We start from the raw sequence: 19,986 nt of genomic DNA on the forward strand, positions 1-19,986 counted from the left end.
AACACTTAATAATTGCCTAGCTGTGTAACCTCATTGCCTAAGGGCAGCCAGGTGGAAAAAAAAACAAAATGGAAAAAGCAACCCAAAAGGCCAATGAGAAGATGCCTTAGAAAAGCAGAATTGGCCTGTTGGAAAAGGTGATTTTAAAAAACCCTCTGAAGAAAATAACTCCAAAAGCAGAATGGAACTAAAGGAAGCTGATGACTTTGCAACAATTCAAGAAACAATAAAACAGTCCCAAAAGAACAAAAAACTAGAAGAAAATGTGAAATATCTCATTGGAAAAATGACTGACCTGGAAAACGGATCCAGGAGATATAAAAATTATTGGGCTACCTGAAAGCCATGACCAGGAAAAGAGCCTAGACTTCATTTGCAAAATTGCCCTGAGATCCTAGAAGCAGAGGGTAAAATAGAAATTGAGAGAATACACCAATCACCATACGAAAGAGATTCCCCCCCAAAACTCCCAGGAATATTATAGTCAAATAACAGAACTCAAACATCAAAGAGAAAATAAAAGTCAGAAAAAAAAACAATTAAATTTCCATGACACTATAGTTAGGATTACAAAGGATTTGGCAGTGTCTACATTAAGACTTGGAATATTGATATTCTGGAGGGCAAAGAGTTTGGATTATAACTGAGAATCAACTACCAGGCAAAAGGGAACATCCTCTTTCAGGAGAAAAGATGGACATTCAATGAATCAAAGAACTTTCAAACTTTCCTGTTGATACAATCAGAGCTGAAGAGAAAGTTTGATCTCCAAGAGCAAGACTCAGGTGAAGCAGAGAGGGGGTGAATGGAAAGGGCTAATTATGACGCTAATAATGCAGAAGCATATATATTTCTTCTGGGAAGAAGATACTGATAACTCATGAATCTTCACATTTATAAGAGCAGTTTCAAGCATTATATACATACATACATATATATATATATACACATATATGTGTGTGTGTATATATATATAATATATATAGACAAGGCATGAGAGGGAGCTGAATATAATGGTATAATATAAAGATGGAGTCAATGGGTGATAAAGTGCTGGGAGAAAGGAAAAGGAAAGGTAGAATGGTCTAAGATATTTCATATAAAAGAGGCAAGAAAAAGCTTTTGCAATGGAGTGGAAGCGGGGAAGGTGAGAGGGAATTAGTGACCCTTCACTCTCATCAGAAGTGGCTCAGAGAGGAAATAACATACACTCAACAGGGTTTAGAAATTATTTTACACTAGAAAAAAATGAGAGGAAAGGGATGGGATAAGGAGGACAAAGGAGGGGAGGGGGGAGCAGGTATTAGAAGAGAGGGAAGATAATGGGAAAGGGTAGTCAGATACCATATACTTCTGAGCAGAGACAGGGTGAAAGAAGAAAGAGACTATTAATAGAATAAATGGAAGTGAGGACGAATAGAATGGAGAGAAATTCAGCTAGTAATTGCAACTGTGGGAAAAGAGTGAAGCAACTTCTCTGATGGACTTAGGATAAAGAAGGCAATTCATCCCAGACACAGATCTGATGAAATCTGTACGTTTTCTTTTTTCCTCACATTTAATTTCTCTTGATGTTTCTGGGTTTTTTTTTGGGCGGGGAGGGGATTTGTGTCTACATTCACAACAAGATTAATGTAATAATGAGGCCAGATTTGAATGAATTACCAACCAGAATTCTCTATAAAATAAAGATTTATTCTTGTAAAATGTGGGGGTTAATAAAGGCAAAAATGTTCAAGGTTAAATTAAATATACCGGTTTCTTTTTTTAAAAAAAAATTTGCTTTTGAGAACTGAATTTAATTCACAGCTCCAACAGTATATTGGTGTCTTTCTTCCTCTGTATACTCTCATAGGGATTGAAGTTAACTACAATTTTAATGATGACCAGATTTTGCTTTTAAAGTTGATTGAATGTGATATTCTTTTCCTTTTCTTGAGACCAAATGCCCTGCTGTCTTTTATGTCAAACTAAATTCAAAGTCTGCATTCTTTTAAAAACTTCCCCAAATTAGTAAAATAGAATAACGTAGTACCTACTCAAAAGTATGCAGTTTTCTATACTTCCCTGTAAATTTTTATAAAAAGGGAACAATTTATATACACATACACAAAATATACACAATTACATAAGTATATAATATATACATATTCATGCATATGTTTATACACACAACCTTGTTTCTTTAGAACTTAAGTTCCCAAAAGATCAACATATTCAACAGAATTTTCAGACTTTAATATCACTTGAAAAGTGTCTAATGGTTTGGAATATACATTTTCTTGCTACAGTCACTCAACATTTGCTACCTAGTTGATAAATAAAGTCAGAGCTAGTCTGAGTCAATTATTTTTAAGCAAAACTAAATAGTAAATTCAGACTCTTACTACTTTTCTCTGCATATCCAACTGTCTACAAAACATCTACACTTGACTATCCCATCATGACCTCAAAGTCAACAAGTGCAAAATTTAGTCTCTCTTCCTTCCAACATACTTTATTTCTCCTAATCAAAACCTTTAAGTTATTTTTGCCATTTCTTTCTTTTCACCTTTCATATTTAGTTATCAAGACTCACTGACTCTACCTCAACATTTCTCACCTCTGGTTTCTTCTTTTCAATTGCTCCTCCCAATAAACTTCTACATAGGTTATTGTTACTATTTATTTAATAATAATAGCATCCTCTGAATAACTTTTTTGATTTTTGCAAGGAAATGGGTTAAGTAACTTGCCCAAGGACACACAGCTAGGTAATTATTAAGTATCTGAGGCCATATTTGAAATCAGGTCCTCCTGACTCCAGGGTCAGTTGCTCTATCTACTTTGCCACCTAGCTGTCCCTAATTTTTTTTCTTGCAAGGCAAATGGGGTTAAGTAGCTTGTACAAGGCCTCACAGCTAGTTAATCGTTAAGTGTCTGAGGCTGGATTTGAACCCAGGTACTCCTGACTCCGGAACTGGTGCTCTGTCCACTGTGCGACCTAGCTACCCCCCTGACTAACTCTTGATAGGCTGGTCAACGTAATAATTCTTTTTTTTTAGGGTTTTTTTTTGCAAGGCAAATAGGGTTAAGTGGCTTGCCCAAGGCCACATAGGTAATTATTAAGTGTCGGAGACTGGATCGGAACCCAGGTACTCCTGACTCCAGGGCCGGTGCTTTATCCACTGCGCTACCTAGTCGCCCCTCAACATAATAATTCTCATGGACAACTTGGGTCCCAGTACTAATCCACTAATCAAATCATCAATGGGTACCTAATAGCAACCAAGTAAGTAAAAATTGAGTCTTTCCACAACCTAACATCACTTACATTTCTGGTCATCACCTCCATGTTGTTCCACCAAACGTGACAATTTTCTTCTCCTATCACATCTTTCATTTGCCTCCAGTTAGAGCTGTCCAAAATTCAGCCTGCAGTGTGAATGTACACTGCCCACTGTGAGTTTACTAAATGCTTTAGTAAACAAAGCCAATATACCCCAGAGCTCTTACTAAAATGGCAAATTAAAACATATTATAAATTGCTTCAATAAAAACTTATAAAAATTAAGATTGGATAGCCCTGGTCAAAATGTCTAACTATGCTTTTCCATATCCATGAATATTTTGCTTCTATTTGCTGAATTCCTAACCATTCAAACTCAACTGTTTCATGAACTAAATATTTACATTCAGTGTTTTAAGGATATCTGATCCTGACCTGAAGAAGGTAATGCCCATTCCCCTTAAGACTCCATAGAGCACTTATTCATTTTCTGATATGTGCATGAAATACTGTACTAGTTCTGTCTTTGATGATGGCAAAAACTATGGAACAATGTGTTTTCACCAGCATCTAGAACAGTGCCTTGCTGATACTACTTATCAATGATCAGTGAGTACTAAAATTAAATCATGCTAAATTATATTAATTTCCCTAATGTTCTTTTCTCTCTCTCTCTCTCTTTTTAAGATTTCTCAAGGCAATGGGGTTATGTGGCTTGCCCAAGGCCACATAGCTGGGTAATTATTAAGTGTCTGAGGTCAGATTTGAACCCAGGTACTCCTGACTCCAAGGCCGGTGCTCTATCTACTGTGCCACCTACCCCAATGCTCTTTTCTCTTAATGTAAATACAGAAATCTGTTCTGTTTGGATCATTGAGCTATTGGGAAGATTAGATAAAGATTATGAATATGAAAGTATTTTTGAGTTTGTGAAGTGGAATTAGCACTTATACTAAAAACACAGCAGAATTTTAGGGATAGTTTTGTCACCTATTAATCAAATGAAGACAAAGGTCCAGAATGGAGAATCAATTTGTCCAGACTCAAGTAGCTAAATAATGTTTAGTTAAGACTTTGACTTAGCAATTAATGGTTTTTAATTAGATTCTTCACTCTCTCTCTTTCTTCACTCTCTCTCTCTCTTTTAAACCATACCAGTCCAATTTCAGAGTAAAATCTTTTTTATTGTCACTAATTTTTTTTTTAAAAAAAAGCATTTTTGGTCACTTCATGTTTATTAGGTTTTAATAAACAGAAAATAAATGAAACTCATAGATTCTCTCTTTTAATGAAATAAATAGTGCTGGGAGGCTAGGTGGCACAGTGGATAGAGCATCAACCCTAGAGTCAGGAGTTCAAATCTGGTCTGAAACACTTAATAAAATAATAACCTACCTGTGGGCCTTGGGTAAGCCACTTAACCACATTGCCTTGCAAAATAAAAAAAACTAAAATAAGTAAATAAATAGTGCTTACATAGTATAGGTCTGGGAAGAAATTAAGAATCAAACTTGGCAGTGATGATATATTTCCTGATCTAAACCATAATACAAGTATATTAGATAAACAATACATTGAAGTCACTTGAATTAATAACCATTCTATTATTTAATTACTTCTGAATTTAAATTCAAGTTGCTTTAATCAGCTCTAAAATTATGTCTACTTAAAATAGTGTATCATACAAAAACTTACCACCTTTTCGTGTTTTTGTTGGTTTGTTTTGTTTTTTATATTTTACAAGGCAATGGGGTTAAGTGGCTTGCCCAAGGCCACACAGCTGGGTAATTATTAAGTGTCTGAGGCTGCATTTGAAGTCAGTTACTCCTGACTCCAGGGCTGGTGCTCTATCCACTGCACCACCTAGCCACCCCTTTACCATGTTTTTCAAAAACCTTTTCAAGAAATTAAAAAGCCTATCTTATAGAGTCATTATTATTCAACAAGTAATTATTAATATTTATCTACTAGGGAACGGTTCTAGGCTCTACGGTCATAGGAACAAAAACAAAGCAGCCCAATCTCTTAAACTGACATTCCCTCAACAGAAACAATGTGTACCTGGATAAATATATAAGAGACATTGTAATTTCCAAGGGAAGACATAAGTAACTAACTATAGGCTTTATGCTAAAACTCATGTAGGTCTGGAGATATCTGAGCCTTAAAAAGAAAGTTAAACAATTTACAAAATAGGAGAGGAGGGTTTATATTCTTAGTTACAGGAGACATGAAGATAGTTGATGTCAATTTGGATGGATTGCACACTGCAGGAAGAGAAGTAATATACAATAAGCCTGGAAAAACAAAGGTGAAGCAATATTATGAAGAGTTGTAAATGTCAAACAGAATTATCTCAAAGGCAGTTAAGAGCCTCAAGTTGGAGCATCATGATCAAGGGGATTGTGGAACTTTTAATTTAAAAAAATTTAAGGTAAACTGAAAATGTCAGTCAAGAATCCCCCCAATTTCTTCATTACCATTTTTATTTGGAGATTTAGCATTTAAGGGAATTATTCATGGAGTTGCAAATCAGAAATGAATTTTAATACAAAAATATTTGTTTCAAACAGAACCAATGTTTTCATTAACAATACATTAAAGAGTTCTTATTTAGGCCTATGATTTTTGTGCTTATATTCCAGGGATATATTATTATTGTTAAATAAATATTCCAAGGATATATTAGTATTGTTAAATAAATATTAGTAAGCTAAATAAAGATTAAAGGAAAAGAGATACTTCAATCAGGCAGATATTCTGAGGAAGAGGTAATGTACTAGATCCTGAATAAAAGGACCTAGGTTTGAAACCTGGTTTTTTACCTTTCATATGAGTTCATGTGCAAGTCCCTGCTTCTATGTGAACCCGGTTTCTCATAAACATATGAGAAAATAATAATAATGAGGTTGGGTTAAATAATCTCTAAAGTCTCTTCTAGTCCTAAGTCTGTGAAGGTAAGGCAGCATGGTATAAAGGAAAAGATATTAAATTTGAAGTTTGATCTAGCTTCAAATCCTAATTCATCCAGTTACATTTTGTTACTCCCTTCTGTATACTGAGGCAAGTCATACCTTCTTTTGAGTCGCTTTCCTCATCTGGAAAAAATGGGATAATTCCTGTCTACATACAGCTAGTGCAAATCAATTCGTAACACAACCGGCTCTAACAAATATCTGAAACTTGTACTGGACTGAATAATGATTAAAAAAAAAATACCATGAGAAATTACAGTGACCTCATCAACCCAGAAATGCATAAAAAATCTGCAGTTCACAGATAACAGAAAAGGTGCCAGCAAATGGCCCCAGGCAAACAAGCCTAAATATAGATTTCCAGTTGGAGATACTTGTCTACACAATGCTCTTTATCCCAAGGCAACAAGATGAGGAGTTCCCCTAAGAAAAACTCCAGAGTTGTTGGAAACCTGGAGAGAAGATCCCAGGTACTCTAGACCCAATGGCTCCAAGGTCCCGAGCATTTTGTCTTAAAATAAGAAAGAGAGGTCTGAAGATAAAGCGCTCTAAAGCTCAAAGATCAAAATGTAGTCTAACCATTCCACCAAAAAGCACAGAAAGGAAAACTCAGCCCTGGTATGTTATCCCAATTTAGGAACAAAGACTGAACAAGTAAGCAAACACAAGAATGTATAGAATCATAAAAAGATCCAGTGGTACACAAAAATCTACTGTGGAAAGAGTAACTCAATAATGTAAGTAAGGGCTCAATGGGGAAAAAATGAATTTCCATAGGGATTATATGAATACCTCGAAAAAATAAAGTCAGAGATTTTTTTTGAAAAATTAAATAAGAAAAAACAAAGTATAATAAAGTTTAGAAGATGAAGCAGCGAAGTACCCAAATAATGGATTCACTGAAAGTAGACGATCAAACAGGAATCAGTGAGACAGCAATAAATATTAAAATCAAGACTGAAAAAAATTGAATGTTTCCTATAAATAAATTGACATGAGAAATGAGATAGTTTAGGAATCACTGTCCTCTTTAAAAACTATGACTTGAAAAAACAGGACACTATGTTTTAGGAAATAATAAATGAAAACAATCTAGATCTATTAGCGTGCCACTGAGCAAAGTAGAAATAATTCACTGATCACCTGATGAAATAAATCCCCAAAGGAAAAGTCCTAGGAATGTCACAGCCAAAATCTAAAGTCTCCGAATCAAAGGCTGCAAACATAAAACCTGGCAACTTCTATTAAAAACAAGATGTGTTAAAATACAATGTTCCAAAAGGTAAAAAAGATTTACCATGAGGAATACTTATTCTGCAAAGCCAAGTATAATACTGCTAAAAAGATGGATTTTTTTTTTAGGTTTTTTGTAAGGCAAACGGGGTTAAGTGGCTTGCCCAAGGCCACACAGCTAGGTAATTATTAAGTGTCTGAGACCGGATTTGAACCCAGGTCCTCCTGACTCCAAGGCCAGTGCTTTATCCACTATGTCACCTAGCCGCCCCTAAAGATGGATTTTTTTAACAGAATAAAGGATTTTTCAAGCATTTCTGATGAAATGTCCAAAGCTTAGAAATAATCTTAAATTTCAAAGTGAAGACCCAAAAGAAATCCAAAAAGGGAAATTTGAGCAATTAGCATCATGATGAGGAACTAGCATTTTAATAATAGGGAAGAAAAACTTTCCCTTCAGAACCTTAATATCTTTAAAAGGTCTTGGTGGAGTTAAGAAAAAGGCAAGGGAAAATGAGGTATATAATAGTATAGAAAGGAGAAAGAAAAAGGGAGAAAAGAACATGTTATGTCACATAACTGGTCAAAGAAGAGTATACAAACATGGGTGAACCTCACTCCCCTGAACTGGATGAATACTTATAAACTTTTACAAATGGAAATTTTAAGTAAAAATTAAAGCCAAAAACTTCACTAAGACTTTTGATACCTCTATGTGGAACAGGAAAACAATGGAAGCTAGGGAGAGGAAGGTTAAAAGGGAGAATATTGGGGAATAGCTTCAAGCAATACAAACTTCTTGATATTGAATAGAGTATTAAGGGGAGGGAAATCTGTAAAGAGGTACTCATCCATTGGGGAATAGCTGAAAAAATGTAAATACATGGATGTAATGGAATTTCATACATTTTGAGAGAATCCTGAGAAATACAAAAACTAATGCAGAGTGAAGGGAGTGGGTCAAGAGAAACAACATATTTTGAAACACTCAAGAACTATGATCAAAGAAATGACCAAGTATCTTGTATAAGGTCTGCCCATACCACCTTTGTTTCTAATTTGGCACTATCTTGAGGGAAGAGAGGAGTACTGACAGGCCCCCGGAGTCAGGAGTACCTGAGTTCAAGTCTGGTCTGAGACACCTAATAATTACCTGTGTGGTCTTTGGGTAAGCCACTTAACCTCACTGCCTTGCAAAAATTTAAAGAGAAAAAAAAAGGACCACTGTATCTTTTTTTTTAAGGTTTTTTTGCAAGGCAAATGGGGTTAAGTGGCTTGCCCAAGGCCACACAGCTAGGTAATTATTAAGTGTTGGAAACCACATTTGAACCCAGGTACTCCTGACTCCAGGGCTGGTGCTTTATCCATTGCGCCACCTAGCCGCTCCTACACTGTATCTTCTTAAAAGTGCAAAAAACACAGAAGGAAGTTCAGATGAAAGAAAACAAGACAGATTTGAAAATAGTAAGTTGGATTTATTATACATATGTGTAAAAAAAGCAGGAGATATGAAGATTTGTGGTTACATATATGGTTCTCTTTTTTTTGTACTTTGTATTGATTATTTTTAATTCTAAATAAAAATTTCTTTAAAAAGATCGCCAATTCAGACTAGATGACATCTAGGATGTTCTTGAAGTTCTATGATTCTATATATAATTGAAATTTTTGTAAATATTTAAAAAAACATAACACTTTCCCTCAAAATGAACTTTTAAAACCACTGCTAGGTATATAACCTCAAAGAGATAGAAAGGTCTCATACATTTCAAAAATAATTATAGTAGCAAATAATTGGAAATATCTATGAACTGGAGAATAACTAATCAAATTTTCTATGTGAATGCAGCCTTAAAAGGAATAATAATAAACACATGAGAAAGCTTGCTAAATAATTGTATTAAGGTTGACAATTTTTCTCCTTTGCAGGAGACAATAGGTGTGGAACACAGTGCATATACAATACATATAATGTTAATCTCAAAAGATTATGTTGATGGGGTTTCTTTTTTTTTCATTATTAATAATGGCTCTCTAGGTTGGGAAGGGGAGAGAGCAGGGTTATATTTGAAATTAAAGATGACATAAAAGCAAAAAAAATTTGGTATGATATATAATTATAAAAGAATTAACCAATAAAATTAAGGTTGGAGAGATATATAACCAAATATTTAATGGTTAAGGGGGGGGCAGCTTATAAATAGAATTCCTACTCCTTGATATTACTAAAAGTCAATTTCTCAAACTTACTTAATGGTACAGTGGATAAAGCACCTGCCCTGGAAATCAGGAAGACCTGAGTTCAAATCCTACCTCAGACACTTAATTGCCTAGCTGTGTGGCCTTGGGCAAGTCACTTAACTCTAATTCTTTATAATTCAATTATAATTCTTTTGAATCTTAAAGGATAAAATAGCTCAAATTAATCAACAAACCCTGTTTAAAATTTAAAAGGTTGTTTGAATAAAACTCTTCCTCCTCCCTGGAGGATCAGAATTTCAGAAAACACATTAATCATCTCAATTATTCCCTAGTTAGGTGCAAAATTTATATGTATTTTGGTTTCAAAGCAAGAAATGATATTTGACCAAATTATGGTGTTATACTCAATCTGAGAGGTGGCATAGTATAGCAGACAGCTGGCTTAAGAACCAGGAACCAGCTTGAGTTCAATTTCTGTTTTTGATTCTGGGCAAATCACTTAAAGTCTCAGGTTACTACATAACTAACTAAGGATCAGTGCCAGTTTTGTTGATAAAGGGAGATTCCTCAAGGGACACTTCACAGGTGCCTAGCCTACATTCTATTTGTAGAAGCAAGAAGTAGGAAAAGGTTTAACTAGGCCATGGCTTTTTTTGGGGGGAATAATTCCCATATAAAGAAATTAGTTTTCTTTAACAGGTAGCCCATTCCTTTAATATATGAAAGGGATATGCTTTGGATTGACAATATATCCATTATATTCTATAAAGGGATTGTCAAAGTCTTTAATCTTCTCATTTAGGTCAAACTCTAAAAAAACCTAGCAATAGGTTACAAAAATATTTTTGATCTTGTTCCTCCTCTTCTATTTATTCTTACATATGTCTACAAAACATAGAACCCCTTTCAAATGATTTGGGTCCAGTGGATTAGACAACTCCATTGTTCAGATCTCAATTAAGGGAAAAAAAACCATGTTTACATTAACACTGCCATCTCAGAGCAAAGAAAAATTAGTTCTATAAGCAAAGTTTTATACTCAATTTTTAAGAATTATTTGAAAATCAACTTAGGATGAAATAACTTCCTAGTCAAAAGAATATGCTTAGGTGGTGCAGCAGGGGCAACTAGGTGGCGCAGTGGATAGAGTACTGGCCTTGGAGTCAGGAGTACCTGAGTTCAAATCTGGCCTCAGACACTTAATTACCTCACCGTGTGGCCTTGGGCAAGCCACTTAACCCCATTGCCTTGGAAAATCTATTAAAAAAAAAAAAGCTATGATCATATTAAAAAGTGACAGCATCAGGCAGAGTTGGAATCAAGACTACCTTTTCTGATATAGCACATAAAAAAGATTGTAAGGATGCTTAAAAGAAGGAAGCTGATAATGTCTAGTTCTGAATGCTTTTACTATCAATGAAAAAAATTGCTTCTCCATTTACCCTAGAGACCTAATAAGTGCTTCTTTTAACTGAGAGGTTAGTCAAGCTAATGTACCATTAAAGTCAATGAGGGTTTCATGTACATGGAAATAAAATAAAGGATGAATTAAGTATATATATAACCTGTATGTAGATTTAAGGTTGGGCATCTAGGTGGCACAGGATAGAGCACAGGGTCTGGAGTCAGGTAGCCTCACCTTCCCGAGTTCAAATCTGACCTTAGACACTAGTTGTGTGAGCCTTACACATATTATCAATCCTGTTTGCCTCATTTTCCTAATCTGTAAAATGAAATGGAGAAGGAAATAGCAAACTACTCCAGTATGTTTGCCAAGAAAATCCCAAACAGGGCCATGAAGACTCAGACACTAATGAAACAGCTGAACCACAACAGATTTAATATAATTGGGTACTGCTTGATAAAAAATTGATGTGAATTGTTTCCTTTTCTATTTAGTTGGGATGTTCTAAGTTAAAAGGCAGAGAAACCAAATCAAAAATAAGTCACTGCTCAGAGGCCAAATACTTTCACTCCCTTGAAATTTTTTAAATCAATTTAACCTACTCAACAACCTCCTCCTTTAAAGCAAGTCATTTTCTGGGTCCAGCAGTATTTACAGGTTGATTTTCACTGGTTACAAGTATATATAAATACTGACAACTACAATAACACTACTACAAAATGATGTCAATCAAAAGAAAAATGTATTCTTGGAAACACTTTATAGTTCTCACCTTTTTATCCTCTAGTCTCAAGCAGTGAGGAAGTAGTATTCAGAAAAAATAAAAAGGCTGGAAAGCTCTACCACATACTATATGTATCAAAAATGTTATATACATTAATGAGTAGATATTCAAAGTCTGGATTATCCAGAGTCTGAAATATCCAAGTTTTATATATGTGTGTGTGTGTGTGTGTGTGTGTACACATACAGTTTCAATAAGCAGTTTCTCCAAAAACAAAACCAAAAAACCTCAATTCTCCCAACTCCTCCATTTCCTAAGGACAGTGAATTGAAGGGGGGGGGGGTGTGTGAAGTTAATAAAAATTAGATTTGATTCTCTTTATCAAATTCTCATAATTACCAAATACACTATAATTAACTTAATTGTTAATTTCAAATTGAAACAGCTTTTAAAAAGATGGTTCACGTGATAATTTATTCTCCTACAGTTTTTTAAAGATTTAGGGAATGAAATTAATGAAATGAAATTAACTTACTCTTTGTTGTCAAGAGATCGATTTCCCAAAATTCATTTAAACATTATCATTTAGAGGTTTCTCCATTACTCACAGTTTAGTTAATAATTATCCAATTCCTTTATATACTTTCCCTGTGAAATAGTTACTATATGGAATAAAATATTTTACAGCATAGTATCAAACTGTAGAACTTTCCAAAGGCATTAAAAATATTGTCATTTTTTAAAATTTAAGGACTGCATATATGCAGTTAATTTTTAAGAACTGCATATATTCCAAAATACATTTAAGCTAAAGTAAAGGCCTCAGTTTTGCAATGTAAACATTTTGTAATAATTCAAACAAATTAAAAGAATCAGTTTTCTGGTAGTTCAAGAAGATAGTCTTTTCTCTACAGCCTCCTGATAAGCAATAAATCTTCTTAAGTTCATTTTTACATTGTCAAGAACGCAAAGTTGATCTGTACTATATTTTCCTCTTCCTTCTTTTCGAAGCTGTAATGGAAAAAAAGAAAATTTCTTATATGTGACAATCATTCAATTAAAAAAATTTGAATACTATAAACATAGTAGAGAAATCTTTTGAAATTACAACTACTAGAATATGAGTGGTATATCTCTAGTTTCCTCCTCTGAATATGGTATCGTACACTTGAGGAATTTAAAGATCAAAATTCAAAATTACACCTGCAAAATCAGTGATACATAAGCAGTGAAACAGACTGTTACATAGCATAAACAGCTTCATAACCATGAGAAACAGAGCAGCATGGACATCTGGCTAATATCACTGCCAGTATTCAATTTCAGTGTTTAACCTCCAGCATATTCTAACCTCTAGAGAGTTCTTTGTTAGAAAGCAGTTTATTGTGTTTAGTGCAGTTTGGGGATAAAACATTTAATGAAGAATGTTTAATGCAACTGTGGTTTCATTTTACACAGTGCCATTTCACAGAAATATGAGCTCAATCTTATAGTGGTTAATAAAGTACTCTAGAAGCAAAAACTGTTTGTGTTTTTGTTGAGAATTAAGTTAGCCACTACTATTTAATAAACTTGGGTGATTTGAAAATAGAATACAGCTAACAGTTTAAGATTAGCAGTATGTTTTCAAAACAGTTTACTTTTGTTCATATATAAAGCCTGAATTTTTTTTCTCTCAAAACCAGAAATGTTTTGTGTTAAGAAAATTTGGAATATTGAAAAAAAAATTTTAAATACAATAGCTGACCTACATTGCCTCAACATGATGGAAAGACTTCAAAGTAAAATTACGAGCACTAAATATTTATAACTCACTACACCAGGGGTAAGCAATAGAGACTAGATCTCTTTTTTTTTGGGGGGGGGTTTGAGACTAGATCTCAAAAGCAGGATGAAGATGCATGGCATTTTTGTAATAAAATGATGTCTCTCCTGATCTTGGTTTCCAAAGACTGGCAACATAGCAGAAATGGGCCAATATTATTTATTCACTAAGATTTGACATAAGGAATTGCTATTGTGTTTACTTACAAGATTCTATATAAAGCGTTAGATGATCTTAAAAGTTTTCAGGGGGCAGCTAAGTGGTACAGTGAATATAGAGCACCAGCCCTGGAGTCAGGAGGCCTAAGTAGAAACCCAGAGTAATTACATAGCTGTATGACCTCAGGTAAGTCACCTAAAACCACTGCCTTGCAAAATAAAAAACCCCAAAAATTTTTGTGCTGTAAGTTCAAAATCAGTTCTTCTTGGTTCTGAAACTTTATGAAGTCACAAAAAAAAAAAAAAAAGAATATGTTCTTATAGAAAACCAAGAATCCAAATTGATCTGAATCCAATCCAGTCAATGGTTTCCTAAAGGATCTGACTGAAATGAAACTCAAGTTACAAAGGTTTGAATTTTGTGCCCGCTGATATGAGAAGGCTGGCCACAACAAATAATGAAAATATTGTCTTTTTTTCTTATATGAGTAGGCACTTAAGTTTGAAAGCTAGTGATTCTATGAACCAGAAGAGAGCATTGTTACACAAAAATCCAAGGGGGAGAGAAAGTAGCCAACAGTGTCAAATGTTGCCAAGGAGGCCAAGAAGTAGAACCAGATGTTCAACTCTACCTTATTGAATTTTGTGGTTTATGAAAAAAAAAAATTTTTTTTTAAATCAAGTGACCAGTCTTGGCCTTGCAGTGTTGAAAACTTATTTACAGTTAGTACAGGGTATGTATGGGTCTTCAGGGAATGCCATTTTTAAATGTGGATATGCTACTGGTTAGAATTTGTCAGTTAACCTCTTCTTCAGTGTTATGATTAGATATGGGCATTGATATGATTAGACTGGGCATTAGGAAATGTGAGTTCTAATCTCAACTCTGCTACTAATGAACTGTGTGTTCCAAAGTCTGAATAAATTTTCCTGAGCTTCAATTTCCACTGTAAAAGAACTGGAGAATCAACAAGTTGCCCTTTTATTCCTTAAAATTTATCCTTCTGCATGCCTTGTCCTCCAATCAAAATATTAAAACACAAAAGCTATCTATACTGTTATTCTGGGTGACAAATTCAATTCCAAATGAGGTTTAATATACAAAGTTCCATTTGGTAAAAGCAATTTTTAGAATTTTATCTTTTCTCCCTATTAGCAATTTTTCTGAAAGTGAATGCTTAATACTCTGAAGGAAACTACATACATCAAACATAATTTTATTTTACTAATACATTAAACTCTATTTGAAAAAGCTAAGTTTTTGTTTCTTATAAATGGAAACAAAATAGAATGCTAGAGTACTTAAAAGTTCAGTGGCTTATATGCTTCTTTGTAACTGATAATGAAACAATTTAAAATAAGTTTCACTAGTATTGCATCTAGTTTAATACTAGATAGCTGGGGTAGGGGAAGGGAACAGTAGATAGAGCACTGGCCTTGGAGTCAAGAGGACCCAAGTTCAAATGTGACTCAGAAACTTAATAATTACCCAGTTGTGTGACCTTGGGCAAGTCACTTAACATCACTGTCTTGCAAAAAATACAAAAATAACACTAGCGAGCTGGGGCAACAACTTAAAATAGTACTCAACTAATTTACCTATTGAAAAATTGTGATTAAAATTCAAAAAACTTATTTTCATGAATTCTAAGCTAGGTGCTTCTCAGAATATTAAAAATAATACTTGAAACAGAAATATACCCTTAAGCTACTTTTTCATGATGTGAAACAAATGATGAATCAGAGTACCAAGAGGTATCAATCTACAATGCTAGAAATGGCAAGAAAATTAACTTCCCAACTATAAAGTCTTTCCCTACTTTTGGCAAGAAAGTTCTAATAAGTACTCTATGGCATAACTAGAAGTTGACCAGTTAAAAGAAATTGACTGGCCATGTGTGATCAGCTGAGAATTCAACAATGGGATATAAGGATACTATACTCATTTATGATTTTAATCCATATGCTGAATCCATAATATGCTAAAACTCAACTGATTCTAAGCATAGGGATATTATATACCTTCATTTTGAAAACTGGCTGGAATTCTTTTAGAGCAGATAATAATTTGATCTCAACTGCTGCCTTTTCAGCTTCTTTACCATCTGCAAAAACATCAAAGATAGCATCCAGGGTTTCTCCAGTCACTACAAGAGAAGAATCTTTGGTGGCCACTTCAAGAAGAAATTTTCCAATAGTCTAAAACAAAACAGAATTAATCAATATCCAAAGGTTATATTCCAAAAGGATTTGAAAATATTTTAAAAGTACATATAATAATATTTCATATAAAATTATTTCAAAAATATTTAATACTTTTAAAAGAACAATGATGTAATGGTCTGAAAATTGTGGGTATATGAGTAAGGACACTGGACTCATAATTAGATGACAGGTTTTGAGTTATAGTTCTCTTATTTATTGTCCATATTACCTCTCAGCAAGTCACATTCCCCTCTCTGACTTTATCTGGTAATTAGATAAGGTCTATTTCAACTGTAACAATCTGTGACCCCTCCACAGAGATTAAAATAAGGATCACAAATATTTTTCGTTGAAGCTTTATTTTCACATTCTGGTGCCCCTCCTCATTCTAAGTTACAAAAATAAAATAATTTCTCCAAAAGCTTTCAAATCTCTAAACCAAGTTTGGTAGTGTTAGGAGTAAACAAAGTTATACATATTTTTATCTTAAACCAATTGACTTTCCAAAAAACTAAACCCCAAAATACCCTATAGAAGACACTAAAGGATTCATCTAAAAACCAGATTTTTTTTCTTAAAAGCAGTCGAGTGAATTATGAAGATATAATTAAAGAATGTAGAGGTGATATGGTGGATAATAATGGGGTTTTAAGAATTAAGAAGGCTAGAGTTTTAAGTCTGGCCACTGACCTAACAGTTGTGTGGGCCAAGTCACAATTCCTTAGTGCTCTAGGTAACTAAAACTACAAATTCAAATTAGCAACTTAGATTAGAAATATATTTTACCTTCAGTGTTTCAAGTGTACCATCTTCTTTGGCTAGGACACAGCCTGTAATTCCTAAAATACTAACAACGTTTACTTTAACACTGATATTACTGCTATGAATGCCAGCTTCACATAATGACATCAGCTGCTCAGGAGTCATACACTGGTGAGAGATAGTAGGGGAGACATAACTTTATGATAAGTTAAATCAATTTCAACAATTTAGGGTAACAGACATTAGAACTGATATTAGTAATGTGAAAAATAAATAAATCATTAGAAAAAATAGATTAAAAAAAGAACTGACATTAGAATTTATAAACACACTTACAAAAGAATAAGAAACCACTCACTGTGAAGATACTGTATACTAATTAAGAATCCAGGGAATTATAAAAGCAGATTTCAGATTAAACAATTTATTTGACTATCTAAAACTTGGAAGCTATTGTCAACATCTAGACTATCAAAACTGTAAACTTAAATAAGAACTTATCCTATATTATTTATTCTTCATAAGCCTTTCTTTTCTGTTGATTCTCAATTAATGTCTTAGATATATCAATTATATTATAAATAGTGCCGTAAAGCAACTGCTGTGTTGGATTGGAAGAAGTGGGTTTATATCTTGCCTCCTAATATTCCAAGCTACCTTTTAATAAAAAGTATTAATCATAAACCCAAAGAGTCCAGCCATTGGGATAAAAACTCCCTCTTTGATAAAAACTGCTGGGATAATTAGAAGTTAGTATGGAAGAAACTTAGATTAGACCAAAACTTAACACCCTTTACCAAGATAAGATCCAAATGGTTACAGGACTTAGACATAAAAAACAATACTATAAGCAAATTAGAAGATCAAGGACTAGTTTACCTGTCAGATCTATGGAAAGGGGAGCAGTTTATGAATAAGGAAGAGTTGGAGAACATCACTAAAAAACCAATTAGATGATTTTGATTACATTAAATTAAAAAGCTTTTACACAGATAAAACCAATGTAACCAAGATCAAAAGAAATGTAGTAAGAAATGTAGTAAATTGGGAAACAATCTTTACAACTAAAGATTCTGACAAAGGACTCATTTCTAAAATATACAGAGAACTGAGTCATATTTTTAAAACAAAAAGCCATTCCCCAATTGACAAATGGTCAAAGGATATGCAAAGGCAATTTACAGATGAGATCAAAGCAATTCACAGCCATATGAAAAAATGCTGTAAATCATTAATTATTAGAGAAATGCAAATTAAAGCTTCTCCTGAGGTACTACCTCACACCTCTCAGACTGGCCAATATGATCAGAAAGGATAATGATCATTGTTGGAAGGGTTGTGGGAAATCTGGGACACTATTACACTGTTGGTGGAGCTGTGAACTCATCCAACCCTTCTGGAGAGCTATTTTGTTGCTAAAGGGCAATAAAAATGTGTATACCCTTTGACCCAGCAATACCACTACTGGGTCTATATATCCTGAAGAAAGGAAGAAAAAGGGGAAAAACATTACTTGTACAAAAATATTTATAGCAGCCCTGTTTGTGGTGGCAAAGAATTGGAAATCAAGTAAATGTCCTTCAATTGAGGAATGGCTTAGCAAACTGTGGTATATGTATGTCATGGAATACTACTGTTCTATTAGAAACCAGGAGGGATGGGAATTCAGGGAAGCCTGGAGGGATTTGCATGAACTGATGAACTGGGCTGTCTGCAAAGAAGAGTGCCATCTGTATCTAGTTAAGGAGCTGTAGAGTTTGAACAAAGTTCAAGGACTATTCTCTTTAATTTAGAAAAAAACAGATATCTTATTGTCTGATGTTGTTACCTCTTAGAATTCCTGTCTCTTCTCTAAGGATATGATTTCTCTCTCATCATACCCAATTTGGATCAAGGTACAACATGGAAACAAAGTAAAGACTGACAGATTGCTCTCCGTGGGGGGTTGGGGGGGAGGTAAGTAAGATTGGGGGGAAAACTGTAAGACTCAAATAATATCTTTAATAAAAACTAATAAAAAAATAAAAAGTATTAATCAAATCCTATTCCTTTTAAAATAATTTGGATTAATTTTTCCTCATTGCAGACTTAAAAGTACATTTTTTTTGTTTTTGCAAGGCAAATGGGGTTAAGTGGCTTGCCCAAGGCCACACAGCTACATAATTATTAAGTGTCTGAGACTGGATTTGAACACAGGTACTACTGACTCCAAGGCCGGTGCTTTATCCACTGCACCACGTAGCTGCCCCTAAAAGTACTTCTAAGAAAATACCCTAACCACTGAAATCTGAGCATTTTTCTTGAATAAGGCAAAATGAAGGACATGAGAGTATTCTACCATCAGAGGGTCAAAAATCTAAATGGAGATTCTTAATCTGGAGTCCATAAATTTGGGAGTTTTTTAAAAATATATTTTGAGGGACAACTAGGTGGTGCAGAGGACTGAACACTGACCCTGGATTTAGGAGGACCTGAGCTCAAATCCAGCCTCAGACACTTAATAATTACTTAGCTCTGTGACCTTGGGCAAGTCACTTAGCCCTATCTGCCTTGAAAAAAACTAAAAAAAAACCCCCAAGGACAAATAAAAAATTAATTTCCCCATGTTTAAATATATATATATATATAACTACATCAACACACTTGGTTTTCTTTGTAAACTTATCTATTTTATTTTATGCATTTAAAAACATACTAAGAAGTGGGTCCAAGAAACTAGATTTTTAAAAAAGTGGTCTACAGATTCATAGTGCCAAAGGGATCTATGATTAAAAAAAAAAACTTAAAAATTTAACTGTTTTGCATTATTATGGCTGTCTTATCAAGAGAAACTTCGACATCTAAGGTGCTAAAGATGGGTTTACCAAACAGTTGCACCTGCATGGGAGTTCGTAATTTTAACATACAAAGAGGAAAATTGCTAAATTATATCACCACTACTAGCTGAATATCAGTTTTTGAATTATTTTTCCAATAGTAATGGATCTGGACTCAGCTATCTGTACTTACTAACCAAAATAGTCAGGGTTGTTTTTTTCAAAGCACTTTCAGGGGTAACCTTATGAAAATAGGTCAGATTTTCCCCATTTTACTGAAACCCGTATGTTTCCACATGACTTGACTTGCCAAAGTTAACATTAATTTGAGAGTCAACAATATCTGAGTGTTAGCAATTTCAACATAAATGGGAGGCTTTGAGTTCCATAATATTACTATTAGCCAGGCATTT

General features: G+C 33.9%; 1 protein-coding gene across 3 annotated transcripts in view; it reads right to left on the reverse strand.

Moving 5' to 3' along the window:
* Positions 1-986: 986 nt before the first annotated feature.
* Positions 987-19,986, reverse strand: part of LOC141505491 (HEAT repeat-containing protein 3-like) — a 53,322-nt gene continuing 34,322 nt past the window's right edge. For 2 of the 3 annotated variants that reach the window (XM_074211373.1, XM_074211375.1), the window contains 3 exons: positions 16,782-16,925; positions 15,813-15,989; positions 989-12,818 (listed from right to left, as the gene is read on the reverse strand). In XM_074211373.1, coding sequence (XP_074067474.1) covers positions 12,696-12,818; positions 15,813-15,989; positions 16,782-16,925 — 444 coding nt within the window. In that variant the 3' untranslated portion in view covers positions 989-12,695. Of the gene's footprint in view, positions 12,819-15,812; positions 15,990-16,781; positions 16,926-19,986 lie in introns of all 3 variants that reach the window. The other variant, XM_074211374.1, reaches the window with a different exon arrangement.

Source organism: Macrotis lagotis, chromosome 1 (assembly GCF_037893015.1).
Source record: "Macrotis lagotis isolate mMagLag1 chromosome 1, bilby.v1.9.chrom.fasta, whole genome shotgun sequence".
Classification (NCBI taxonomy): Eukaryota; Metazoa; Chordata; class Mammalia; order Peramelemorphia; family Peramelidae; genus Macrotis; species Macrotis lagotis.